The 27,958-nt window shown below is 43.5% G+C and overlaps 1 protein-coding gene across 7 annotated transcripts in view; it reads left to right on the top strand.

Annotated features, from left to right (window-relative positions):
- Positions 1-27,958, top strand: part of MICU1 (mitochondrial calcium uptake 1) — a 91,565-nt gene that overhangs the window by 9,448 nt on the left and 54,159 nt on the right. For 4 of the 7 annotated variants that reach the window (XM_048946983.1, XM_048946982.1, XM_048946977.1 and 1 more), the window contains 3 exons: positions 3,558-3,719; positions 17,470-17,641; positions 23,191-23,353. In XM_048946983.1, coding sequence (XP_048802940.1) covers positions 3,559-3,719; positions 17,470-17,641; positions 23,191-23,353 — 496 coding nt within the window. In that variant the 5' untranslated portion in view covers position 3,558. Of the gene's footprint in view, positions 1-1,353; positions 1,416-3,557; positions 3,720-17,469; positions 17,642-23,190; positions 23,354-27,958 lie in introns of all 7 variants that reach the window. The other 3 variants (XM_048946980.1, XM_048946979.1, XM_048946981.1) reach the window with 1 other exon arrangement.

The following is a 27,958-nucleotide window of genomic DNA, read 5'->3' as shown; positions in this document are numbered from 1 at the left end:
ATTTACAATCGATGTTCTGCACTCATGTGCAAGCTTGCCATATCCTAATAAAATTGTTCAAAAAAAGTCTGTGAACCCTCCTGATTAAAAATTAAACATTCATCAGCTTATTCAGTTACTGTTCTTCATCTCACATGCCTGCACCGAGGCCAGCTTTGACGTCAAAAAGCTGTTTTAAGCGTGTTCTGCCCTGAAAATGGGGGCTGCTCTGGGCTGTCAAAGACTGCTTTCAGTTCTATGGGGTACCCAAATATAAAGAAGTCCCTCCTCCCCAAGCTGGGCCTTCAGTCTCAAAACCATCAGCTAAATAGGGCACTGGAAAAGTGGGAACAAGTCTTTTCATTCTCTTTGGTAGCTGAGAGAAATATGAAAGAGGTGACATCTGCCGGTTCTTACGTGCTCTGAAAGACCCAGGGCTGCACTGCTGGTGCTGTGGATGTGGCGTGAGGGGGAAGGCAGAGAACCTATCTGAATTTTGTTGCAGAACACACTAGCAGAGAGTTCTGCTAGTAGAAAGTAAACATTCACATCAAGCAAGGGTGTGCGTAGCTGTTAAAATTTTTGTTTTTAAAGATATCTGCTCAGCCTACATTTGAGCAATGCCTGTTGCTTCCTGCCTTGAAGTGGTGCTTTCCTGATGTGTTTGTGGGTTTCCAGGATGTCAGACATCAACACGTTTATTGTTAATTACACTTGTATGAAGGTTTAGTTGCCTTCAACTTGCCAGCAATATCACATGTCTGTAGAGTGGCACTCTGAGCCCCCTCCTGCTTGCTGGGTGACAGCTGCTGTAGCTGGGGCACATTCTAAGCTTTGAAAGTAACTGTAGAGTTCTGCTGAGCAAGAACTTCAGGTGAAACTGGGTTCTCTCTTACAAACAAAATTATAGTCTACAGATTGATGGTAGCAGTAATCTGTTGGGCAGATGGCTGGAACATCAAGAGAACTTGTCTGGTCTCTTTCTGTTATTTTCAGGTGAAGACTTGTGTCTGTATCTGTATGAAAACAGATTAATTGCATTCAGTCATGCAGAAATCAACCCGATTCCTAGGCTAAGCAATAACCATGTCAGATCTTAGGAGCTGTAAAGCTCTTAAGGTTAGTTCCTACCCAACTGGAGGTCATGGTATTGAGCTTCTGGTTGCTGCAGTCAGGGCAAGATGCTTATTTTTAAATCTCTCTTAAAAACGCCAACTGATCTTGGCTTAAATGCTTGGAGCTTTCAACAAAACGTACCAAATAGCATGGCACTGGAGGTTAAAAAAAAAAAGTAAAATCACAGATGGAAAGCATGGAAAACTCAGCCTCCAAGGTTTTGTTGTTGTTTTAAACTAAGCTTGTTCTTTATTTTAGGATTGAGAGGAACTGCATGCTTTCAACACCCAGCTAATTGCTATCAAGGAAATGCTTCCTGGGTGAGTGTCCTTGTACCATCAGGAACAGGGATTAGTTGGGCAGAGCTGGTAACTTGGAGCTTCTTAGGGCTCAGGGTTGGCTTACGCATCACCGAAGGTGGCGAAGGGAAATGTAAGATCTTTCCAAGCTCAGGAGTAAGCACGTGGTTTTTCCTTTTTTAATGATTAAATGATATTGGCAGTACTTCCATTCCCCATTACATCTTATGCATGTAGAGCTGTAATTAGTAAGGGGAACCCAAACAAGGGCAATATTAGCTTCTCTGTGAAAACACCCCGTGTGGATTTTTCTCTGCCTGTTTAAGGAATGTGTAAGAAATTCATCCCTAGAGAAGAAATAGAAGCATCAGGTTTGTGTAGGATGAAAACAATTTGAAATAAGAGCTATTTTTCATAGCAAAATATTCTCTTGCTCTGTGCTGGAGAGGATTGAGGAATAAGCCATGTTGACTTTCTGAATTCCATTAAGACTTTAATTTTAAGTCTATGTATTTTTAAAGGAATAAACAAAATGGTAATGCTGACTGCAAACTTAGTTTTCTTTATGTGCACAGATGAATATAAATGCAGTGCCTTTCAGGTACGCTGGCTGTGAGAAGCAGGGTTGTGGTTCTTTGCACGTACAGCAGCATGGAGCGGTGGGGCAGGCTGCTGCAGCTGCTGTCTGCCCATCTTTGTTTCCCCCTCCTCACCAAGTGAGCTTTGATTCTATAAAGCCATTGAATGCACTTTTACCACCTTTTGCCTTAAGAGGAACAGCGTTCCTAATTGTCTGCTGAATATTTGGTGGGGTTATGGGGTTTATCTTGCATCCCTCCTCTTCTCCTCCCTGTGTTTGCATCACTAGGTCATCTTCTGGCACTCTGAGCTGCAGGTTGCCTTCACTGGAGGACAAGTAATACATCCTACTCTTTGCAGCTGGGATGTAGGATGTGTTTGTGCAGAGTGTTCCCAAGTTTCTCACTGTTGGAAGTTGATGCTTTAGTAAAAGTGTGTGGTAGCATCTTGTGTTGTGAAAGCAAGTAGAAACCACTAGAGGTGATTTTATTTTTGTATTCTGTTGTTCTTTATTCACTGGCTGGCAATATTGAACAGCAAGAGTGGGGAGCAAAAATAATCAAGCTTTCTATTTCCAGTTTTTCTGCTGGTCATGGGAATTCTTCTAACGTTTTACTCCCAGTTTCTTCTTTTTAAATCAAGGCCTCTCTGTGCTTTGTCATGCATGGGCTGACCCCCCTGTGATCAGGAGACTGAATTTACATCTGTTAAAAGTAAAACCTTCCTTTCCCCCCAAAAATAGGCAATGCAGCAACTTCCCTTTTTGAAGCAAGCGTTTGGCCTCAGCCTTCAGTTTTGTGAGCTGGCAAAAATTGCTTTGACTCCTATAGCTGGTGCCTGTTATTAGGTGGCACTTCTGTAGATCAAATTTCTACTTTGTAATAATGTTTAGATTTGTAGTTCTGGTTTCTCATTTAACTCCATACTGTTGCACATAATGGGATAGGGGTTGTATTTTATGATTGCTGACACTGGAAGTTGCTTGCTACTGAAAGTTGAATATAAATGTTTTGCTTGAGGCTAGCTAAAAAAGAAAAAGAGCTTAAGAATAGCAGGTCTTGAAGGGAAGTTTAAAATGGCTGAAGTTTTTCTTGCTGGGTTGGTTTGCTTGTTGTTTGATTTTTACTTGCTTTCTGGTATCTAGCTGTCTTTCCCTGTGGTCAAATGGCTCTTATTCATTTGCTGCAGTTGCTTTTAAGATCTCCCTGTATCTTCTGTGCCCTGGCAGTGAAGCAGGAGTGTACAAGTATTTCCTTGTAATGAAATGTGATGAGGAAAGGTGGAAGAGGAATTCAAGAAATGCTGCAAGAGCAGTTAAGTAGGATGTTGACAGCTGTGTGTGTTAGCAAAGTGTGTGCCAAGATGCGACTCTTGTAGTTCACTGTTTATTAGACAGATTTTTAGACAAGATACAATCCTATTTCAGAGCAGCTAACGAACAACTGTGACAGCTACTTGATGCATCTTCTCCTATTTTAGGACAACGCATACTGCTGGTTGGCCTCTCCTGTCGTGCTGAGGGCCAGTGCAAGTGTCTGCTACTGGAAGGCATTCCTGTGGTAACACGTTCTTCTTTCTTGACAGCATGCTCCGTCTTCGACTTCTTCCCATCGCAGCAGGGCTGGCAGCTGCTTCGCGGCGTTACCACGGGGCAGCACATCATCCCAGGGCCCGGGGTCGGCTTGTGGTGGCAGCTTTCATTGGGACAGCCACAGTGACAGCGAGTGCCAGGCTCCTTTGGCAGAGGTAATGGTTTTCTGTTTCTTCCTAAGATCTCCTGCAGCTCTAGATCCTGTGGTAAGTACTTGCAGGTGTGTTTAAGATCTGCGGGAGGCTTTGTGAAGTGTTATTTCTTGTCCTGCCTCTGCTGCTTGGAAGATATGGAAAATGCTGCTGGTGGCCTCTGGAGCTTCTCACTGTTCTGAGTAGTCAGCAATGAGAAAATCTCTAGTCTGAAGAATTCTGTGGCTGTGCTCAGCGCACGCTGTTTGCCCTTGATGAGGTCTGCTGCCAGGCTTATCCTGTGTGGTGGTGCTGCACATGCCTGTGGTGCAGTGCAAACAAACCAGCTGACTCAACCAGGCTGGGTGAAAACTCCCAGCTTCTGGGGGACCTGCCAACAGCGAGCTTGGTCAGGGGATGCTACACTGGTTTGCTTTGTATTCTGCTGGTTGATGTAATTAGGAAATGTAGCAGGGGAATGGAAGGGGACAGTCCATCTTTCAGTGGTAAGGTAGCTGTGGGCAAGGTGTGTTTAATTGCCAGAATCTGAGTGTATGGTCTCACAAAGCTCAAATCTTGATTTCATGACTGTGAAGAGAAAGGTGGTATCTGCCCTGCCTGTGATGACTCTCGCTGAACTCTGGGCTGTGCCCAGAGTATATCATAAATCCAGAAGGATTCCGTTCTCTTGCATCGTGAAAGTGGTGTAGCACCAGCCATGCCACTTGAGCTCAGGCTGCAGTTGAGGTGTGAAAGAGAAGTCCCTGCTCAAAACCCACCTTATCTTTGTTCCAGTATGGTACGGTTGCTTATGGTACCTCTCTACTAGACTGTTTGGCTAGGAGGCTGTACTTTTAATATAATGGGAGGAAGGTGATGCTAATTGTTCTGGCTACTACTAGTCTTGTCAATTATGATATTGCTTGCTAAAAGGATTTCTCAGATCAAGGAAGAACACTGATTCAGCAGTGTCATGCTCTGATTTACTAATTTGTGCTTGTGGAGTGCTGCTTTATCTGCAGGACCTGAATGCATTGCCTTGCAGCATGGGAGAGGCTTAATTCCTCTGTGGCAATGGCCAAATTAACACACTTTTCAGTCAGTGGAGTGAGCACTTTTTCTGCTTAAAACATCTTCTGTGTGATTGTAAAGTAGGTAGGATGTTATGTCCTACATAAGGCTCTCCAAAGCTATTAAGTCCAAGAAGGCAAATTTCCCCCTAATGAACAATAAGGAAGGCTGGTAACAGCAAGCAAGTAGAAGGCTGAGGAAGAACTTTTTTGCCTCAGTCTTCACTGGCAACTGCTCTTGACATATCTCTGTGGGGTGTAGTCCCCGCTACCAGTACAATCTGGGAGATATAAGGCAGAGCATGACCCTGCTGAAAAGGACTGAGGGTGCTGGTGGATGGAAGCTGGACATCAGCCAGCACTGTGCCCTCACAGCCCAGAAAGCCAACCGTATCCTTGGCTGCATTCAGAGCAGTGTGGCCAGCAGGGAGGTGATCTGCCCCTCTGCTCTGTGAGACCTTACCTGGAGTGCTGCATCCAGATGGGGAATTCTCAGTATAGGAGAGACATGGAACTGTTGGGGTGTGTCCAGAGAAGGGCCACAAACCTGATCCAAGAGATGGAAGACCTCTGTGTGAGGACAGGCTGAGAGCTGGGCCTGTGCAGCCTGGAGAAGAGAAGGCTCATAGCAGCCTGTCAGTATTGAAAGGAACTGTAAGAAAGAAAAGAATAGTTTAGCAGGATCTTCTATGATAGGACAAGAAAAAATGGTTTCAAACCAGAACAGGAGATTTACAGAGGATATAAGGAAGAAATATATTACAATAAGGGTGGTGAGGCACTGGCACAAGCTGCCTAGAGAGGTGGTGGTACCCCAGCCCTGCAAACACCCAAGGTCAGACTGGACAGGGCTCTGAGCTCCTGATGGAGCTGTGGTTATCCCCCTGTTCATTGCAGGGCAGGTTGGACCAGATGGCCTTTAAGGGTCCCTTGCAACTCTAACAATTGTATGAACTCCCTCCTGCAGCAGATCTGCTTCTATTTTTTACAAACAGCAAATTGTTACATTTCATCAGGAAGATGGTGCTTCCTGAATGGAGCTGCTAATGGTATGCTGAGTGCTAGTCAGGCATTATCTGAAGAAGTGATTTTCTAGCTCTTGGAGTACCCAGATACTCCTGAGACTTCTGGGTTCTGTCACCAGGTGTGACCTTGCTTAGCTGAGGGCACTGATAAGCATCAGATAAAGCAGACAGACTGCATCTTTGGAGCAGCGTGGCCTGTGATCTCCTAATTAATTTGGAGAAAGTAGCTTGCTGTGATTTTTTTTTTTCCTTTTTTCTTTGCTCTTTGCTTTCTTTAAAAAAAATTTACAAAACATTTGAAGACTTCTTTTCCTTTGTGCTGTTCAGTAAATCTACAGTGTAATCGTAGAACAGAAGTTTATCCAGGCTCATGGTAATATATAATGACTTGACATACAACTGTTAAATAAGATGAGGAACAAAACTGATACTTGCATAAAATATTTTCTGCAACATCTGTAGGACTTTTAAACAGACTTTTAAATAAGCATTTTAGCTGTATCCAAGTAAATGACAGGTAAGAAACTCCAAGTTTTCTTTGCATTTCAGAATACATAAATTAGGTGGCTAATAGAGTTTAAGTATTAATATAGGTGAGTACAAAGCATTCCCAGTGACATTTTTGGTCATTACTGTAAGCAGCAGTAAGTATAATGAATTAGTTATAGAAGGTAAATACAATATGCATCCAGCTGGAGTGTGGGGATTAAATAAGGCAAATGTCACTGAAAATGTTGCTTGTATACTGCAGAGAAAACGGAAGTGTGTGTCTGTTTGAGTGCCCATATTTATGTTAGTGAATTATTCTGATTTATTAAATACTGGGAGCCAGGTTAGGGCTGTCTGTGTAACCAGTTCTGCTGGGGCAGTAGGTTTGCTGTACCAATCATACAGTGTTTGTTTTCCTTCAGCTGAGCAACTGCCCTTCTGTTGGTAGGGGAAACCTTGCTGTGCTGCACAGTTGGGTGCTGTGGGGTCCAGTGCTTCCCAAGTGTAGCTCTCCTAGCATCACGAAGATTTGATGTCCCTTTGGTGGGTGACACAGCTGGGATGCTTAGTTACTATCTGAGTGAGGAAGGCACTAAGTGATAGCCTTCTGCAGGCTGTCAGTGACATTTTCTTTTAAGATGACACTTCTGTGGGATGTCTCACTCTTGTTGCTTTCCTTATATATTTTTTTTTTAAAGTTAAAGCATGAAGATATAGACTAAATCAAGAAGCTGTTGAAAATGTTACGCTTCTTGGACTAGCTATGTAGGAGGATGCAGTATTAGAGGAAGAGTAGTAACGAACAGAGTTTGTAGTTCTTGTCCTCTGCATGGAACTGTGTGTGAATGTCCTAATGCTGCTTGATTACCTTTTGAAAGGAGCACTGAATCTCTGACCACTGCTTGTACAAAAAAAAAAACCCACAACTTGTTGATTCCTAACAGATTGTTTGTATTTCTGATGACAAGATAGCTTGCAAAAAAAGGGACTCAGGTGGTGATGCCTGCATCTGAACTCACCCTTGCTGCTTAGCAGTATGAGAACACAGGATTTCTCAGGTGATTCTTCTGAATCTCACATGTGGCCTGAAATAATACATTTTGGATGAATTGAGCAGGGTGTGCTCTGGGTGTCATCAGAAGCGAATGCTGGGATGAGCAAGCCCATCCAAGGGTAGAAGTCAAGAGTTGACAAGGTGTACCTGAACCCCAGTGGCTGTGTAACGTGAGATAGGGCAGAATTCCTAAGTGTGGGGCTGGGTGGGTGTGTTGTTGGTCAGATCTGCCCAGGTGCGTGGCATGTGGCCCTCTGCATGTTATCCGCTGTGATCCTTGGGCTTTGTGCTCTTGCTGTTCTCTGGGAGCTCTTGCTGCCTTTGGTGGTATATATCATCTAAATAATTACACAGTACAAGTAGCTAATGCTGCTCAGTTCTGCAGTGGTGGAGTATGCTTTGCCAGTGCAAATAACAGGGCTTGGAAGACTAATGAAGTTTACTCTTTCTGAGCAATAACTTAAACCCAAGGGATTTCCAATTGACAACAGAAGCAATTAAGGAGCTAGGTATTAGTATAATGAACTGAATTAATTGAAATAAATCTCGGTGCAGTCATTGGCTGATCTGAATAAGGCATTAATATATGGATGGGAACTACTGAACCTTAGCTTGCAGCAAGCTTAACGATTGCAAGAAAGTATTACTGGTAGCCTTGTAAGACTTTTATTCCTTGTGTTTCCAAATACCAGGTCAGTACTAACTGGCCACTGTTATCTTGATAGCACACAACATCTTGGCTCAGTCTGTGAGCAGCTGGAAGACCTTACATTGGGGTTTTGGTGCTAAAGCTTTGTCAGTACGGTCAACCCAGTGCTGAATGACATGGGTGAGCAGAGGTAGCTCTGGGGGTGCAGAAGGATCTCTGCAAGAAGTGTTGCTGGGGCTGTTCCTGATTGAATACAGCTGTGCTTTATTTCTTATGCTCTGCAAGTATGTTAGTGCTGGGGGCAAGGTCTTTGTCTTTCCCTGGAACTCTAGTAATGGGTTTCTTTACTACCGGCATGTTTGTCTGACACATTCTTTTGTTTTTATTCTTTGCTTGTTCTGTTTCTTGCCCCATCCTCTGTGTAAGCTAAAGCAATTAAGTGTGAGGTACCTGCCTCCCAGCTGTGTTGGTGTATCTTCATTCTGTTACAACTTCTTGTTTTTCAGTCTCTGTTCCTCATTGGCAAGCTGAGCTGTTCAGGTGCTGGCTGCCACCTCTGCTGAAATAGGTTGAGAATTAGTTTCAACTTTATCCTCCCTCCCTTCACCCTTTTCTCCTAGGGCTATGCAGTATCAATTCTCTAGTTGCTTCCCCAGAATGTGCTCTGTAGGGGACACCCTTTCTTTGTTGCTTTCCTTGATATGTTAACCTTCACAACTCCTTGTCTTCCTTGTGTGGCTTTTCCCTCAATGCTTCTGGAATTAATTTTGAAGCTTAGATCATCCCTTAGCAAACTGTTTAAGAATGCATTACTTTTTTTCCAGTGGAGTCTTAGGAGTTTTAGAGTAATTTGCTTAGAATACATTTTTAATAAAAAAAAAAATTGCTGGAAATACATTATGCCAGCTGGAAGTGACTTTATGCTTTAGCAAAACAAAGCATTTCATATAAATCATAGTCAGGAGGAGAGAGACCTGTTTTGTAGCTGCAGCTGCCTCAGGTACCACTTGACCTGATGCAGGAGAGAGAAGATGTAAAATCTGTAGGTGCTACCCTCTTTATGCTATTTTTAAGAGCTCTGCTCCATCTTTTAACTCTCACAGTGACAAATGACAGCCTTAAGGGACTCTCCTTGGGATTGCTGCACTGAGGGATTTTCTCTGAAGCTTGAAAGTGCATTGATCTATGAGCGGTGTCTTGAAAGAGCACTGTGTCCTTTCGGGTGGCTTTTGGCTTCATTATTTTTACCCATGAGCATTGGTGCAAGGAAAGAATCTGATGCCAGGAAATGAGCCCAAGTGAGCAAATTAGGAAAACATCTGAACTACGCTGCAGGGAGTGACCCCAGCTGAACTGTGCAAAGGTGTAGTCCTAAACGTGCAGAGCTGTGCAGTTGGATGGCTGTGTGTCTGTAATATCGTATTTAAATGTGGCACAGCAAATCAAATCTGTGATTTGTGCAGGGAAGCCTGCTGGCAATGCAATATGTCTTGAGACTGCTGCTTCTACAAGGCTACCCTTAGAGTTCTTTCTCATTACACAGACAGGCATTGTTGGAACCGTAGATCTCTCATGTTGATTAAGTTGCCCTTTTTACTCTTTCTTTAAAAACAATGTGGGTGCCCTCTGGTGGCAGAGTTCCCAGCTGCCTTTCCTTTAAATGAATAACTGTTGGCATCCACTCACCTTGTCTGCATCCCGTGCAGTGCCCTGTTGTCCTCCAGCACTTATCTGGAAAGCAGCGTCTCTTCAGGAAACAAAGCAGTTTAGGAGCACAATGAAGGGAATGATTTTCTGGCTCAGTAGAGGAAGCACAAACTGTGAGATTTAGGATTAATACAGTGCAAGTACCATCCAGCTTTAATTCCTGATGTGGAAATAGTGTCAATTCTCTCAGCTTTAAGGTCCAGTCTTGTCACTGCTGTCACCTTTCCCGAGCCGTTCAGCCTCTTCCACCTCCTGACGATCCCAGCTGCTCTCTGGACTTTGAAGACTGAGTCTGTGGGGAGGGAGGCTGAAATCATCGGTACTACTGTGAACACCTCACAAGCTGGAGAGCCAGCAGTGGGCCCAGATGTGACAACTGCATGACCTGAAATTTGTTCTCCTGTCTCTGGCTGCCCTCCTGTGATCTTCCCTTGCTGTCTGAAGACCAAGAGAAGCCTGAAGCAACCTCATTTCCCTCAGAAGGGATCTCAAATCTTTATTTCTTTGCCAATAAGTCAGACTGCAGAGTCTTTTAAGTATCAAAAGCAATAACATCTTTGCTGCATTTAAATAACTCCATCTTGCATTAAAGTCATCCATCAGATTCTTGGAACATTTTTTTCACTTTCTTCCCCACTGTTTTGCTGAAGTTAGTCTTCATTTCTAAACTCTCTTAAATAAGTTCAGCACTCAGGCAACACCACTTACCTTAGCTCTGTATTTGCTCTCCTGTTCTCATGTCCTCCTAATGGAAATGAAGATGGATTGAAAAGCAGGATCATGAGGACAAGTGCTGCGTGTTGGGTGCCTATAAAGTGCTCTGGTGTGGAAATGTGCCCTTCTCAGTGCACGTGAGTGGGCTCACCAATTTCTTCTTGCTTTGTAGGACTGAGCTTGTAGCTGGCAGAATAAAACCAGATGCTGCAGTGATTAATGTTGTAGTACATTTTCACTTCATGGCTTGTAGCACAGATGTTGCTGAGAATTCATGTCAATTGTCAACATGTCAACAACCAGAAGACTGGGTGCTTGCCTAAGATTTCTTAACAGTGGTTAATTATCAGTATGGGCTCATTAAGCTTGATGAAAAATAGTGGTCTTTGGATCAATAGACTTATGTTGATATTTAACATTATTCAAGAAACCTGACTTGTCTGTCTTTAGAGAAACTAAATACTGTCGAGAAACTCAGAGCAAGTAAATACTGAAAGTCACTGATCACATCAGCATTTTAAGTGTATATTTGGTGTATGTAATGTGACTGCTAAATGAGCAGTGCTGCCATGCAAATAAAGCACGTGATTGCTGGAGGTGAGAATAGACCTAATGCAGACAACTTCCCTGAAGTGCTGAACAGAAGCAGTGTGTAACATTGAGCCTTGATGTGAGATTCCTGTACTTACACATGTTCTAGGGCATATGAAACCAGTCTTGTGGACACGTCTGTTGTTGTTCCCAGACATTCCCCTTGCTCTTTGGCCATCTTCATGGGTGTTGTGTGCTGGCTTGTGCTCAGCTTGCAGAGCGAGCAAAACTGAAGCTGTCAGTCTCTGCTGATGGATGGCAAGGCACTCGATGACTTTGTCCTTGAGATCATTAGTAGAAGATGGCACAAGGCCAGGAATTTACCCTTATCAGAGCTGGGGAGAAGCTCACCCACTCAATGATCAAATGCTTGTATATAGATATGTTATTCACCTCTTTTTAATCTATTGAATGTGCAATGTTGATTTTTGTCTGGCTTATTCATCACAGTATCATTTAATAGTAAATGAAATGTACATGGGAACTTGGATTTATTACAGCAATGCTGGTAATCTCATCAAGAAATGACATCTGTTTAGCATAAGACTTGCTTTCTATAAACCCTTGTCACTATATTCTTTACAGTCCTGTAACTAAAAAGCCTAAATAACAAATCAGTCATTGCACCCATTGCCCTGTTTGTCTTTTCAAATATGATTAACACCAAGTTAAAGCTTATTGAGTATCCATGACAGCCAGGAACAAGGTCTTGGCCAGCTCTTATTAAAACTAAGCCTCAGGTTCTTGCAGGAAGGTAGAAATACATGCTTACAGTGCTGCTCTGTAAGGTCAATCTTAGCCTCATTTAAGTGGAGAAAGTCTCTGCTCTCCTGAGAATGTCAGGATACAGAGAATATAAGCCATGATGTTTCAAAGTGAACAATTGCTATTTTCATAGATCTGTCACTTCCAGTTACACAGAAAAAAATCTTCATTTATTACATGCTCCTGTTGTTCTTCATTTATTACATGCTCCTGTTGTTCTTCATTTATTACATGCTCCTGTTGTTTTTGACAACTTTAACAGTAAAAAGATATATTCTGTTGGGCATTATCCCCTGCTTGGATGTTTGTGCCCCTTACCAGTTATGTACAGTACTTAGCTTTTGATTTATACTAAGTATGTCTAACGTTGTCTTGTCCTGCCTGTTTTTTTTGTTACCCTGTTTCTACAGCGTTTGCTTTCAAAGTTAAGTTGTAATTTTTGTGTCCTTCTCATCCTTGACATCCAATTTAAACATCCAATAAAACTGTTTTCAGCAGTTGATAATTGTATTCTTAGGCTGTGATCTGGCTCAACTTTCAGCCTGAAGAAGCCAGGCTCATATCGCCTTAAGTGTGTTCTGTCCTTATGTGGGGCCCCTTAAAAAGTCTGTGGAATTGGAGAATGCTTTGCCTTCCTTACTCTCCAACATAAGATACTCTTATTTCTTGAAAGCAACATCTGCTGTCTGACAGCTGTGATCTGTGGTGAGCTTGCTGTCTTTTGGGAGGACCAGGAGTGGAGGATGGAATGCCAGCTCTAATCTGGGTTCCTGTGCTTCTTGCAGTCTCCACCCACCTTGCTGCTTTATAGGATTACCTGGCCCTCTTGACCATGCCATCTGAATGCCCAGGGACAGGCTCAAGGGGAGCTGCAGCACTGAGTGAAAGCAGCTGTAATCTTCTTTGGGAAGGAGCTGTTGAGCTTGTTGATGTTTAAAGTACAGTTTGGATAAAGAGAGGCTCAGGTGAGCAGTACACCAGAGAGGTGCAGAACACAGGCTTGTGGCTTCAGGCTTGGTTTTTTTTCTGTGGCAGATGTAGTTGAGCTGTGGCCATGTGCATCAGTCAGCTGCAACCCGGGGGCACCTTCCTGTCTGCCACTTGGTGAGCTCTGCTTGGAAACATAAGCAGTGTTTCCTGGCTTAAGAACTTACGGTGCAGAGATTTACAGTTCATGAGGGTAACATCATATATGGATGCCTCCAGCGTGTCAGTAGGGTTTGGCAACCTTTTCCAAAGCAATTATTTCCCTCTGCAGGCTGGTGGGAAGATGTCTCTGAGGAGTGGCATATTATCCTGCATGAGCTGAGTTAGCTGGTAAGAGTGACCTAAAACAGTTCAGGTTCACCTTCTTCACAGCAGTCTCCTTCAGAGGGGGCTCTAGAGGAGGTACTCGCACTCTGGCCTGTCCATCTGCATTGCATGTTGGTGCCAGCCCCCAGAGTAAAGGGAGTGGGAGGGAGTGTGTGCTGTCAGCTCCTTTGCTGCCAAGACAAGGCTGGGTGCCTCCAGCCTGGTCCTGAAAGGCAGCTGTCTTGCCTATTTATAGCAATTTACTGGTGAACGAACAGCAGAGATGGAGTAAATGCTCTCCCACAACTGATTCTACTGCTTCCCTCTCCTCACCTTACACAGATGGTGTGTGCATGTATGTAAACACATGCTTTTCCCTTTTTCTCTAGCGTACAAATCTCTAACCTTATGGTGTCCCAAAGCACATCTGCTGCTTGTCCTGTCCTTAGCAGACCAACAAACCCTGCAGCAGCTGTTTTACACATATTGCAATTATCTCGTCTTCCTTTTCTTTTTTTTTTTTAATAGCAACCTGATGACTTTAGGTCAAGTTCTCCCATGCTGTTCTGGGCTCTTAACTATTTCTGCTGCTCTCTAGGTTTCGTCCAGCCTTTCTTTGAATGCCCCTTCAGTGGCTGTGAATGGGCCCTCAGCAGAGATGTGCCTGGTGCTGGCTGGGGTGGAAGGAAGGGTGTGCATGTCTCACAGACTGTGCTGCTGTTTCCTTATACTCTTGGATCTATTTTGGGCTATGGCTGGTGTCCAAGAGCCATCTCCTCAATCTAATTATTAGTTTCTGGAGCCTGTCTTAATATTGTCATGTTTTCATTACAGTTCTGGCCACAAATTAGTTATGTTGACTTGTTAATATTAAATGCTTCGGAAAATAAGGGAGTAAAAAAGTAAAAAGTTCTGTGGGAAAGAAAGTCCTGAAAAACTGGGCTTTGATATTCATCATTTTAGGTTAGTATCTTACTAATCATTGGTTGTGGTGGAGCTGAAGATGAGACAGCTTCTCAATTAGTCTCTCCATTATTGGAGGATGCGTATTTTTGTCTCTTATATCCAAACCAGACAAAGCTTGCTCTTGCATTTCATTATGAAAGCCTGAAGTGGCTTTAAACCTCACAGAGATGTCTCCAGATAGGATGTTCGTATGCAAGGAGTATTGTGGCTCTGTTCTACTGAAGAGTGCATCTGTCAGGCAGGATTCATCTCCCCTGCTTCTGGTTCTGTGGCAAGGTCTTTGCTGACACCTGAATGCCCAAGTTAGTTAGATTCAGTGTTTCCTTCTGAGCCTACTTACTATCTGGTAGCTGAATACTCTTGCGCTGCTTTTGGGATTAGAATAACTGAGCACTGTTGTCTCTGGCACAAAACTTTGTTATTTCAAAATACTTTTGTTTGATTTATCTAGAAACTCTAGAAAAGCTCTTCAAAAGGAGGGATTGTAACTTCTTTAAATGGGAAGGCTGCAACTGGAGCCTTTTTCCAGTCCCTGGTACAAATTTCAGGATCCTTCTTGGATGTAAATCCTATGGTTGCGTGTGTTTGGCTTTCTTGAAGAATGATTTGCAGAGCTAGCACTGAGTAAACCCACTGTGGTAACCAAAGATCTTCCCTTGATGCAGATGAATGCTGTCTTAAGCTTGATTGTTGGCTTTCTCTAAGAGTTAAGAGAGTACTAGGTAGGTGAGAAATACTTTTTGCCTTCAAATTTGTTCAGCAGGGAGGAAAAACCCTAAGGAGACCAGAAGGTTCCAAGCCTGGCAGCTTGCATCCAGGACAAGCAGGCTAAGTGGAAGAAGATTGGCAGCTTATCTTGGTGTGCAGTGAAGTGGGTCTTGATCACTTTTGTCCCCCCTTTGCATAGAAGTTGTAGCAGCAGGTCTACTCCTGCTGATTTTGAAGAGCTGGCATGCTGACTTGAGGAGGGGAATGGAAACAAGGTTATGACTGGCAAGTGGCTGTGGCCAAAAGAGGCTGTAGTCTTAGTGACAGTGTAGCAAGGTGTGGTTCTGGAACCGAGGTATTCTTTTGCCTGTGCTGGTGTCTGCGCAGAAGGACTCCTTTATATGGATGCAGAATGGATGCTGCAGGTGGTGGAAGCCAAGATTTGAAACAGAGGGGGATTATGCAGGACATGAAATACCTCATTGTAGGTGTACGTGGGGAGCAGATCCTTATTTGGTGAGTAGTTTTGACTGTGGCCTGGAGGCAAGAAATAACAGATACTGTTTGCAACTGTGCTTGTGAAGTAGGCAATAAATTCTGCTTTTATTCTCATATTTCATCTTGCATGTATGGTGAGAAGGTGATCCATCTGTAGAGGAGAGTTAATTACTGAGATAAACTAGAAGGGGGGGAGGGAGGATGGGGAGCCTACTGTGTTTGAAGAGCCTATGTCTGCATCACAGTAGCCAACTAGCTTGACAGCAAGATGGATTGAAGGAATGCGTAGGTTTTGCTGAAAATGTTTGATTTGTAAGTTTTATTTATCCCTTCCCTGCTTTGCTGTCAGTCAAGTGTTACAAGAGCAAATCTTCCTGAGACAGCTCTCCTCTGGCATGTTTAATATGGAGTAGCTTAGCTGTATATACAAGCAATCATTTTTTACTGCTTTTTTGTCCCCAGGTCCTTGTCCCAAGGGATTCTCTTTGAGCTGCCTGGGGCTGATGTCCTGCCTGCAGAGAAGGGCTTTCCTCGTTAGCACTGCTGCTGGAGTCTCAGCTGGAGCCAGCTGTGCATTGGCCAGAATGAAACAGTGTGTGCTCACTGGTCTGCTCCCCACATTGTCCAACTGCTGTGCAGTTGGAACCAGATGTGGTTCAGTGGAAGTCTTAAAGATGGTGATACTTAAAGCCTCAGGACCTTTTCAGGAAGCATAGGCTGGCACGTTACTCTCCTTTTTGTGCAAAGAGGCTTCATTAGTACACTGCTTCACCAAGCTCTTGTGTGTTTTATATTACATAAAGCTCTCCCAGTGTTATATTTGATGTATTCTATCCCACTTCAGAACTAGAATTCTCTGAACTGCTTTACCCGGCTGTAGGATAGTGGGCTGTTGTGTTCAAAGCATTGCTGGGCACTTGGTGGCAGCTGTTGGAGTGCTTTTGGTAGTCTGCTGCAGTAGTTACCATAATATGAACAAAAATTAGCTTGTGTTCATAGTGATCCTCTCTGTTCTGAAGCACGCTCTTTGGGAGCTTGTTCTATAAAGTTGTTTTCCATGGGTAAGTTTTTCCCATGGCAGAAGTTTGGGAGTTGTTTGGCCCTTAGAAATTAATGCTATACTATAAGTTGGTGAATTATTGAATGTTAGTAAGGAGAGAGTTGTTTACCTTTGTAATGTCTAAATTAATTGAAGGAGAACCTGCTTTGTTTCTTCTTGGAATGTGACCTGCTGAGGTTGTTGCAAAGCTCTGTGTTGCTGGAGAGGTGTATACACTTCTGTCTATTTTGCATACTGTGTCTGTTTGTTGGGAAGCTGGTAGGATGAAACAAGCAGAGCCTTTTGCTTGAAGCTTGAGATTCCAAAATCCTGTTTAGCTTTTGTTTTCCTCAAAAGGCAGCTTCTTTTTTTTTTTTTTTTTTTTTTTTTTTTTTTTTTTTTTTTTTTTTTTTTTTTTTTGAACCAAGTCATGCTGCTGTAAATAATCATGTTTGTGGTTGCAGGGAGCACAAAGCACCAGTCTTCCTTTGCTGGCTGCTGTCTAATGAGCAGCACCCAGCTGTGTGTGAGCCCTGTATGTGTGATTAGTCCAAAGTAAATCCCCAGGAACACAGAAGTAATGGTACCTTAGCTGGAGTTGCAGGCAGGCTGGGATGGCTGCCCAAGCTGTTAGAGCCCTCAGAAAGGGTAAGTTTAACCAAACTGTTAGCTACAAAGTTTGTGATAAGTTAACATGTGTGTAGTGATTGTAACCCTATTGATGGTTGATGTGGTCCGAGCTCTGGTTATTAACTGCCTGACAGATAAGGTGTAGGAAAGATGTGGCCTTGTCTGGTTTGTGGGTGGATCGTGCTTCTGTTTAACCACGCTGTTAGCTGGTTGTTCTGCATGTTGCTTGGACAGTGAGACTTTGAGTAGTGCCTTGGCTACAGACAGGACTGCTGATGGTCTTGTCTGACACTAGAGAGGGTGGAGAGGGTGTGAAGATAAGTAACTCCAGTTCTTGTTGTTGCAGATCCCAAAATATTGGGATTTAGAGGAGTTGGTAGAAGAGAGAAATAAAAAAGCCTGTTGATTGTTGGAGATTTAAAAAAAAATATGCTGAAATGGAGATCCTGTTCTTTCTGAATCCTTCAGTTTTTTTGGGAAAGTGGTGGAATTTAGGGCTAGAGGAATGACGGTGTGCTCTTCCCAGTTGTCCTCTCATTAACTTTCTGAACTGCATTTTCTTTTTGCTCACTGCAGGGCCTACGCAGAAGACTCTGTGAACCGTGGCTCAAGGGCAGAGCCAGGTGGGAAGGTGAAGCACCAGGAGGAGGGGGAGAGCGATGAGGGCGGGAAGGCCGTGGCATCGGGCAGTGAGCAGTCTCAGCCAGAAGGGAAGAAGAAGAAGTGTTCTGGCTTCAGGGATCGTAAGGTGAGAAACTTGGTTATGTTAAACCTGCAGCAATTGCATGGCAGTGGAAAAATGGGGTGAACTTGCAGAACACTTTATTCATCTTTAATATAGCACTGACTGACATTCAGGCTTTTGGGCTGTGCTTGTCTTTGTTTTCTAAAATGGCCGTTCTGTTTTGGGAACCTCCTTTCTTCACATGATACCTTCGAGTTTCTTCAAATTTAAACCTGCCTTTTTGGGAAGTACAGCTTACAGAGCCTCTGAATCTCAGCACCCCTTTGCTTCACTCCTGTTGGATGTCTGAGGGATGGCTCTCTGCTTCATAGCTGCTGGCGTGGTGAATGCAGAATAGGGAACCAGTGAATGGCTTTAAACCTGCAAGCATCCCGTTTGTCTGCTGTGCCTATTTAATTTTCGTATGAGATGTGCTCTTAAGAGGAGAAAAGTTTGAGTAATGAGTTGTATCGTCAGCTTGTGACCTGCTTTTGCTGGTGGGTAATCCCAAGAGCTTTGGGCTGTTCAGAAGTGTCTGCCTGGTTTGGTGCTATCTGTAAGCATGCTGTTATTACAGGATGTACAATTTGGCCTGATGGAATGTCCTGTAACTGAGAGTTGGCAGGCTGCAGTATTTTATTTTTTAAGCCTGTCTGGATGTCAGTTTTACTGGGCTATGTTTGATGATTTAATATCTCTGCAGTGCCAAAGAGGACAATGGGAGTATATGCTTTTCACAATTCCTTCTCTGTATAATATGTTTCTGGTGATTATTTTAAGTCCTTACCCTGGAGGCTGCATCACATTGTGTTAAATTGTGGATAGTCATAGCTTAACAGCTTTTCATAAAAAAGAACAAACAAGCAAAAACCAGAAAAAGCAGCCGACAACCAAAAAAAGCGCTGTAACTTTTGTTTGAGGCTGCTGAATCTTATTCTCTTCTTGATTAGATTACACAAGTTTTGGTTGCCGTGTGATGTTTGGCGCTGTGAACTTTCCCTGTTGTGACATTCTGGTCTGAATTTATGTTGCAAGGTACTGCATGGAGCTTTTCAGAATTGTCCAGGGAATATGAATTCCCAGCTCCTCTTATTATTTTTCTTGTCAATTCATGGTCAGGTAGCTTGACAGCCTCAGCAGAGGCTTCACTTGTGCCAGTACCACTCAAGAAAAGTAGATTATTTCTTCACTGTGGGCAGATGGAGGCAGGTTGCAAAGAGCAGAAATGTGATTCACCTTCACACATGCTTTTATTTTTCAGAAAGAACACGTCTTAATATATTGAGTGTAGTGATTGATCCCTCTTATATGGTTTGTTGCTTTGGCTGAAGAAGCTGGGGAACGTTCTCTTGCAAGCTAGGACTTTCAGTGAGTTGTTAGGAGACAGTGCCTGTGCTGAGCAGCTCCTTCCTTCCCATAATAGGCAGGAGGAATGTGGCTGTGCTTCCAAGTAAGACAGGAGCCAGGCATGGAGGGTTCCAAAGGGGTATGTTGGGAACAGCGTGCAGCCTGCTTGGCTTGGGAGCAGCAGCTTCAGTGGGAAGAGTACAGATTAAAAGAGATCTCACAATCTTTCAACTGCAGGCCCTTTTCTCTCCAGCCTGAAAACCAGGTGTACCTTTTCTGAACCAAGTGCTGGTCTTGCTTCTGCTTCATTAAATGCACGATGGGAACAGTGGCCTCCCAGGCGCTGCGCTCTGTGGCTGAGCAGACCCAGTGGGGGTGGGTGCTTGGTGCTGGAGCAGTGAGTCAGTCTGTCTGGGTGTTCTGATGGCAGAGGAAGGTGTGCCCAGCTCCTGACTCACACAGGGCTGTTCCCAGGGCATCCTGCTCCCCATCAGTTGGGTGTAGCACCCAGGAAACGCCTGGCTCTTCTGTATGCTCAGTAAAACAAAAAGCAAAAGTGCAATAAAAAATTTCCCAGCTTTTCATGTAATTAATTGAAAATAGCGTGGGAGTTTTCCTTGAGAAAAATGCTTCCAATTAAGCTTAATTTTCAACACTTGTTTCTTATCCCAGTGTTGCTTCTAATGAAGCTGATCAGCGGTGAAATAATAGATGAGAAGTGACACTGCTATTTTGGACAGAGATTCAGTGAGGAGGAAACTGCAATACAAATCTTTGGGTGTAGGGCTGGTGTGACTCGTCCAGAGCATGTGCCATTGTGGTGTGTGCTGTGTGGGGCAGAAAAGGAAAAGGTGGTTTAAGGGCTTTCATCGTTCAGAGGTTAACAAGCAGGTTGTACATCACACAAGCAGGTTGATTTATTATTTGTTAGAGATCTTCCATGCTTTATGGAGATTTGTGTACAGCAGTTGCTGGGTCCAGCAGGTATGCTGCCTCGGGAGCAGTAATTCTGCAGAGACTTGGTGTGTGTTACAGCAGGAAACTCCATGAAAACAAACAATAATTAATCTACCTTGTTAGTGTGCCTGGGGTGTGCAATGAAGCTGGACTGCCAGAGATCCTTTTCTCTGTAGTCAGGGAGGCCTCAGTGATGCTCTGGAAGTGAATAGAGATGTTAATTTAGAGCTTTATTTTTGTGTCTGTGTGGGATTTTTTTTTTCCTTTTAACCCAAGGCTTAGCATAAACGTGACAGTCTCAACAGCAGCTTCAGTTTTGTAAAGCAATAGGGATTACTAGCTCATCTGTCTTCTCTGTGCTCTTTAACGAAATGCCAAAGAGGGACTTTTCCTTTCTAGCTGTGTACTGTCTGGGGTCTCCTTGCTGCAGGAGACTGAAGTTCTCTGGGGACAAGTCTACCATTTTTTTGCTGGTCTCCACTGCATCCAGGGCTAGTACAGTGGGGTGCCCAGAGAGGTGGTAGTGCTTCATCCCTCTAGAAACCCAAGGTGAGGCTGGACAGAGCCTGCTGGAAGTGTAGGTGTCTCTGTTCATTGCAGGGGGGTTGGACTAAATGGCTGTTAAAGGTCCCTTGCAACTCGAACAGTTCTGTGGTTCTATGGAGCAGGGGAAGGAAGCTTATATGGATGTGTACTTTGCCTTATATGGATGTGTACTTTGCCAGGAGTGTACCTGGAGTATTTTGGCAATAGAGCTGTGGGAAGAGGCTTGAATAGGATAGTTTTGTCAAGATTGTTTAGAATTAGTGTAAAAACCTCACAAACAGGGTGTGTGCATACATAAATGCTCTTTCTCTCCTTTGGAAAGGAAAAACACACCTAATATGTCATAGGCAGGGCATCCTTGTTAATGCTTGCTTTCCGCTTTCCAGAATCTTGAATAAGGGAGGTGTTCCCCTTTGCCAGATCATAGCCACTCCTTTCTGGAGCTGCCTTTGTGATCAGCCCAGCCCTGTGGTCAGAGGTTGTACAGCATACTGGTTGGTTTTTGCCAGTTAGTGAGATCATGTGTCTGCAGTGAGGTGATGGGGAGTTCAGTGTAGGCAGCAGGGTTGGTGTATTGCTGCATTTGCTCATTTCTCTGGGAAGTGTAAGGAAGAAGTGATTGCAGTTGTGATGAGAACAGCCTGTTGGATGCTAAACAGATGTGTTAGAAGGACACTTTTTGATTGAGTTATTCAAAGTCATTCTTTGTATGTTTTCAGGAAGACGTGCCATTAGAAAACCCTTACATTTGCTTCTTTGCTGTCTGATACTCCTCTGGCTGAATCCGAAACAAGATGGTCAGCTCTCCACCTGCTGCATTCTTGTGTTCAGGGATGTTCAGCAGCTCATTTGAAGGAGTGGAATCTTCTCTGCTCAAGCTGTGTGTTCATAACTGTATCCTCATGAGTGCCTGGGAGTCAGCTGGGGAAGCTTTGCCTTCTGCAGTATGTGTCAGTGGAATGGGAGGGCTGCTGTAGTAAAGGGGCACTCTGCTTCTCTTGCCAGAGGTGATCGTGATGGTCTTGAGGATGCAGTGTGGAACCTCAGTGGTGTGTTGGAAAGTTGCTGTGCCTGAAATGAATGCAGAACGTAAGCTGCCTCGCTGCAGTAAAGCAGAGGCTTTAAAGATTTCCCCAAGGCAGGGGTAGGAGAATTGGCAGTGACTCTCCTCCTGTAAGGAGGCAACTGTCAGGCTTTGTACCTTCAATTGGGGAAGAGCAGTGGCAAGACCCGTGCTCTAAAACCAAGAGCAGTTGGCAGCCACAGACCTGCTGAGAAGCATCTTAGGAAGATCTCAGAACAGGTATAGAGGCAATAGGGAAGTTGGACTCCATCCAGTATTGCTGTCTTTGAGGACTTTGTGTTAAATCTGTAGGGTGCAAAGGCAAGAGAGAGGTGAGAGAGAGGTTCTGTGAACTGCCTGTGATGGTTGCAGGGAAGGAAACTGGTTGTAGGGATGTTCTTGTGTTCCTGGTGGCCGTGGCCATCTAGCTGTCCTGGTGCTAGGAAGAGTGGAAGGAGGGCTTAAGATAATGTCACAGCCACATCAAGTATCACCACTGGTGCCAGGTGGGACTTGCTGTCAGCACAGCATACCCTTGGTGCAGGGTGCTGGAGGGCTGAGCTACAACATGTGCTGGGGAAAGGCTCTGTGCTCCCTGGGCAGGGGATTATGAGCCCTTTGACAGATTATAGAGGCTGCTTTCTTTCTGATAAACACCAGGGTGGAAATGTTGTTAAGGTTAAAGGACAAAGCTGAAAGAGGACCAAAGTAGTAAATGATCTACAGATGACTTGGCAGTACCCTTGATCTTGCCTGGTGTCTTCCAGCAGATTGTTGGTTTTATTCTGTGGCTCTTGACCAGAAGTACTGAAGGCTTCAAGTACATAGCAGACTAAACATAGTTTATAATAATGCAGAAATGAAAAGCCAAACTAACAAAGAAAGCCATCTGCTCTAACATGGAACAGAGTGTGGGTCTTCGTGTCTTTTTTTCTCAGACGGAGTGATTTTGTTTATAAAAGCTTTCTGTTTTCTTTAATTGTAGCTGTACACTTGGGGGAAAATAGTTCTAGATACAAAATCACTACTGGCAACAAAAAAACAAACAAATGAGCAAGTGGGCTAATTGAGGAACATTTCAAATGTGGGTTTTAGGCAAGGTGGTAGGAAAGAAGGAAAAAAAGGTTAATGATTTAGCTAACAGCTGTGGCTCCAAGGGATTTTTTCCAGTTCTCAGTGTGGAAGTGGAATTCTCTCCCATCTCGATGATTGCTTTTTTTCCATCAGTTCATACACCAGTCAGGAGTCACACCCTTCAGCACCGAGTTTGGTTGAAAATGCTGAGATGCTTTAGGTTAACAAACTTGCTGTTGGTGCTTTGTTACGTTTAGAATGAATACTGAGGTGTCTTCAGGATTATTTTCACCTCGTACTTCATAATGGAGGGGAAGCAAAGTTTTCCTCTAGTTAATTCTCATAGTGTTTGTTCTTAGTCCTGTGACATCAAGCTGATAACCTGCAGTTTTTCTGGTGGCTCAGAAGCTGAGCATAGGAGGGATATTTTGGACCCTTTCAGCATTATTTTTTTTTTTCAGATGTGTTGCTGCTGCACCCAAGTTTGTTGCAGTGTAGCAAAACCTTCAACAGTCTAATGATAGCTCCTAGTTTTGGTGTCTCAAGTGAAACTGTGCATCTAATGCTGGTTAAACTTATTTCCCAGGTGATGGAATATGAGAACCGGATCAGAGCCTACTCCACACCAGACAAAATCTTCCGATACTTTGCCACTTTGAAAGTGATCAATGAACACGGTGAATCTGAGGTTTTTATGACACCGCAGGATTTCGTGAGATCAATAACACCTAATGAGAAACAACCAGAAAGTAAGTGGGGTGTGTGTGTGTGTGTGTGTGTAGTACAGCAACAGGGAGTAAGCTGCAGCCTCTTACTTGATCTTTAAATTCCCTGTCAAACTGTTCTGTTGTAGCCTATCATGTCTTGTTATATTGCCATGCATCGCACAAAATGAGGAGGTTGCTCTCTAACTAGTGCCTGATGTACTGCCCTGGTAAAGAAGTTCTTTTTGACCCACGCTTTATGGTAATGCAATGGAATGCAAGTGGATAACAGAGGAGCGATGAGCAGAGGAGTAAGGCAGAGGGCTACCAGCTCAGCTGTGCACAAGCTGTGCTCATTGCTCCAGCCAGAGCCTGCTGTGCGTCCGTGTAAGCTTGTAAGCAAGGTTTCCTTGCAGTATTCCCAAATAATAATAATAATTCAGATTTGTAAGTGTTGATCCCAGTACACATCTTGGGAGTTTTAAACCCAGGGTTTCTAGGGGCAGAAAGCAGCTCCTGAAGCTAGCTGTCCCTACTCTATTCCCAAAAACAAGATTATCCTGATCTCTTGTTGCTTCAAGTACTACTGCAGTATATCAGATCTCTTTATTACTAGCCCTTGAAGAGATAGCTTCCTTTTTTTAATAGTGAAAGAATTTTTTCAGTTGAAACACTAACAGATCAGTACCTAAACATGTAGGAGGAGGTGCTTTGGTAAGGAGAATCTTATGCGTAAAGGGGTACAGGCAGCCTTGTGTGCCTGACTGGGCTGTGGTGCTGCTGGCTGGGGTGGGGCTCCTCTCTGCCTGCTCCAGGCTCCGTGTTGTTTGCTGTGAAGCACATCAGTTGTGGCACCTGTAGGGATTTGGGAGGCAACAGGGTGAAGAGCAGTGTTTTGTTTGTTTCTTAGTATGAAAATCTCTCCTGTGCATTTAGTAAGGCTGAGTTTTATGGGGTTTGGGGAGATTTTCTCTTCTGTTTTGCAGGAGACTTATATTTTGGCTGAGTTGTAGGAAAGAAAGCTGCTTACTCCCCACAGTGCACCTCAAAGGAGGAAACTCCTTTTCCAACTGCAGGCATTAATGGAGAGCCTCAATCCCCAAATGTTAACTTTTTCAGAGTGGGGTTTATATACCAACTATAAAAATGTTTTTGTAACTTATGTGACAGCTGCTAAATAAATCCTGTACACTTGTGCTTAGATTCATGTCTTCAGTAACTTCTGAAAATGGCTGTAGTTCTTTAAATGAGTAACATGGTTTCACTGGTGCTCGAGTAATTTGGGCAATAAACAGAATATAATGCTCATGGTTACTGAATTTGTTACTATTTTATACATCTGAAGCTCCTTGAATTAGTGCTCTGAAAAGCAGTAGCACCTGGTTGAAAGTGAGTCTTCCCATCTAAATTATTTTTTCTCAGACAGATTAAAAATAGAAGCCATCCAATGCTTAGTTTTAAGACATCTCGTTCTCCTCTACTTCTTCCATGCAATGCAAGTTGTTGTATTTTAAAGTGTACGCAGAAAATGTGAAGAAGTGCTCAGCAACATCTGCTTTGGAGACAAACCAAGGTGAACAATTTGTCAGTCTTACGAGCAGCTAACCTTATGCTGTAACTATCATTCTGGCTAGGTGAGCTGCTCAAATGGCCCTTTGAAGCTCATCACAGCCTTTTAGGAGTCTGCAAGTGCTGCCGGTCGGTGCCACAAAGAAATCTATGAGGGAGAAAAAATTACATTCATGAGTCATACAGGTACTCTTGGAAAGTGGAATGAGAGAAATTGGGCCTTGGCTGCCCATCAGCGGGTAAAGCAGGGGGGTAGGCGGCCTTTAATCTTGTTGGCTTGAAGATCTGTCTTGAGGACTATTACTGTTGTGCATTTGCTTACAGACTGAGCTACTGCTAGGTTGCTTGTTCTTTATGAGTGCCGATCATGGTAAATGATTTTTAAATACATAATGAACTCTAGAAAAATAAAACGTTTAGTGCCACTGTAAAGTCAAACCAGCCATAACCTTGTTCTCAAGTGTTTTACAAGCTGGTTGTAAAAGATGAGAGATCTGATTTTTAAAACCAGAAGTTTCATTAAGACATACTGCTACCTGCTGGCTGATTTGTTTTTGCACTGAACATTTGTTTTGTGCTTTTGAGTCATAAGGTAATCTAGATTATAGGTGATTAAGGAAGTGCTGGGGCTGCTTTCTCCCTTAGTCATGACTTAGGTGTGCCCTCCGCTTGGGTGGGAGCATCCTGCCTTCATCCCTAGGTTCTCCTTGGGAATCTTCCTCATGCAGTCACATGGCTGGCTGTAATCATATGGGCTGTAATCATGGGCTAATGCTTGAACTGAATTATGGGCTCCTCTGCAGTCCTACTGACCCTGAGGTATTCTGCAAGTGGTATTCTTGGGTTTGTGCTGCAAAGCCATAACCTTCTCGTCCCATGCAATAACACAATCCTGTGCCTTCACACCTTGGCTGTGTGCCTGGGGGTGGTGATGCTCATTGCAGGACTGCCTAGGCTGGGTTGTGGAAATCCCACTGCCTTCATTTGCTTCTTTGTCTTTGTTATAAGGATTAGAAGAAGGAAAAAACCTGTGTGTCTTATGGCAGCACACTAGAGAGAGACAGAGATTGTACCCAAACCAATTCTGTTCTTCCATCCGTATTAACATCCTTAGTTAATGCAGACTCCTGCTTGCGTAATAGATGTCTTTCAAGATCCAGCATACACTGCAGCAGCTCAAAAACCTGAAATCCCTGTAATGTTTTTCTCTTTTTGTCTGCAAGAAACCAGGAATGTGCTGCCAAAAGCAGCAGCTGTGCTCCTGTAATGTTTGCAGGCAGGAGGATGGTGTTGGAGAAGAAGAGCTGTGAAGAACAGAGTGAGCTGCTGTATTCTGTCCTGAGCTCTTCCAGGTTGTTGGCTGAGGCCGTGTTGTTCTAAGGCAGAACTGCAGCACTGGTGTACAGGCTTCTGCAGAGTGGAATTTGTGAAAAGTATGAAGACTTATGTAACAAAGTACATAAAAAGAGGAAAAATCAGCTTAATGCAACAGACCTTTAGATACAGTATCACTTTTTGATGTATGTAGAGTCACTAAATGAAGTACTTGGTGCTGGACTTAGGAGCTTCGCCATTCTTTCTCTGGTGTGTAGCAGAGCTCCTCGTGCTTTGCAGTGCTTTGGTGTGTGAATGTTTGAAGGGTGATGGAGCTCTTGTGGCCTCACTGGAAGAAATCCTCTGTAACTTTGCATGGAGCAAGGGGGAAGTTGTTGTTCAGACTGCATAGGTCGATTTCAGGTTTAAAAATGATTTGTCATACTTGGCAAACGTGAGCAGCTGAACATGAGATAGCTTCTGAGTTGCTACAATACTGAGTGTGGTTATTAGTTCTTTTGGGTTGGATTTCAAATGTACAAATCTCATGTTCTACAGAACAAGCAGTCATGAGCTGTGACAAGTTTTCTCTCAGTCTTATAGTGAGAAGAAGGATTCCCTAGGCTTGTATAGATACCTAAAGGTATGCAACAAGGATGTCTAAGACCCAAGAGGAAACAAGAGATGCCAGGTTTAGTTTAAGACCATTTCCCCTTGCATTATATTATGAGTGCATACATCAGAGCATGTGAACAAAACAGTTCCTAACTGTAGTGTATACACAAGGTTGGTGTCCTCTGACAAACCTTAGGCATCTTAAATTCAGAAAAAAAAAAAAAAAAAACCAAAGCTGGGTTTTGGCTTTGGATGGGAAAACTCGGTCCAGTATTTTATCCTTTCCTAATGTAGCATGTTGTGTGCTTCATTCTTCTTAACTGGCCCTTCTGCTCATCTGCTTGCAAGGAAGAGTTTGTGTCGTGATAACCAGTGGGAAAGGAAAAGCCATTGAATGACTGTTACACAAACAGTGGAAAATCTGATGAGAATTTAAGGACCAGAGAGCTGAAAGCTTGCTCCATCACAGTGGAAAGCTGTTGACATCACAGAAAATCCATTCTTCTGGAAGCTTGTTTGTTAAATACCTTTCAAAACTGCGATCTATGATCTGCTGCCCATGGCTTTCTTTCCAGGATAACATGAAGAGCTTAGAAACTGTTCAAATACTTATCAGCATGGTAATGGCTAGCTTTGAGTGAACCTGTGGTGTGTACATGTTCATTAATCAATAGAAATAGAAAAGTATTTGACTTCATATTTTTACTAGAGTGGAACAAGAGTAGCAGCAGGTTGTTCTGTGGGTTGTTTCTCTTTGTAGCAATATTTTTTTCTCCATGAGGCTTCCCTCCCACCTGCAAATGAAAGCAGCAACTACAGAGTTCTCCTATTGAATGGTCTTCTCCCAGTGTGGCAGGCAGAGAGTATAAGTCATTTTGATTTACTTTGAAACGTTTTTCTTTTTAGTGCTGGAAATCTACTGTCAAGCAAATAAGAATGGAGCAGCACATGTTTGGAATTAGTGGTGGGGTGGTGTCAATCTAATTTGAAGTAGCAGTTAGGGTGATGCTGCTTCATTAGCTTCCCCTGTGGCAGCACTGCTGCTTCTTTTGGTTCTGTGATTGCATTTCAGATGCTATCAGAATCTGTAGGAGTGGTGTACAGTGGTACTTGAGGACCATGAATAGACTGGCTGTGGCAGGCAGGTTTTGA

The sequence above is a fragment of the Lagopus muta genome, chromosome 5 (assembly GCF_023343835.1).
Source record: "Lagopus muta isolate bLagMut1 chromosome 5, bLagMut1 primary, whole genome shotgun sequence".
Taxonomy (NCBI): Eukaryota; Metazoa; Chordata; class Aves; order Galliformes; family Phasianidae; genus Lagopus; species Lagopus muta.
Note: the sequence above shows the minus strand (reverse complement) of the source record. Positions and strands in the feature narration are given on the sequence as shown.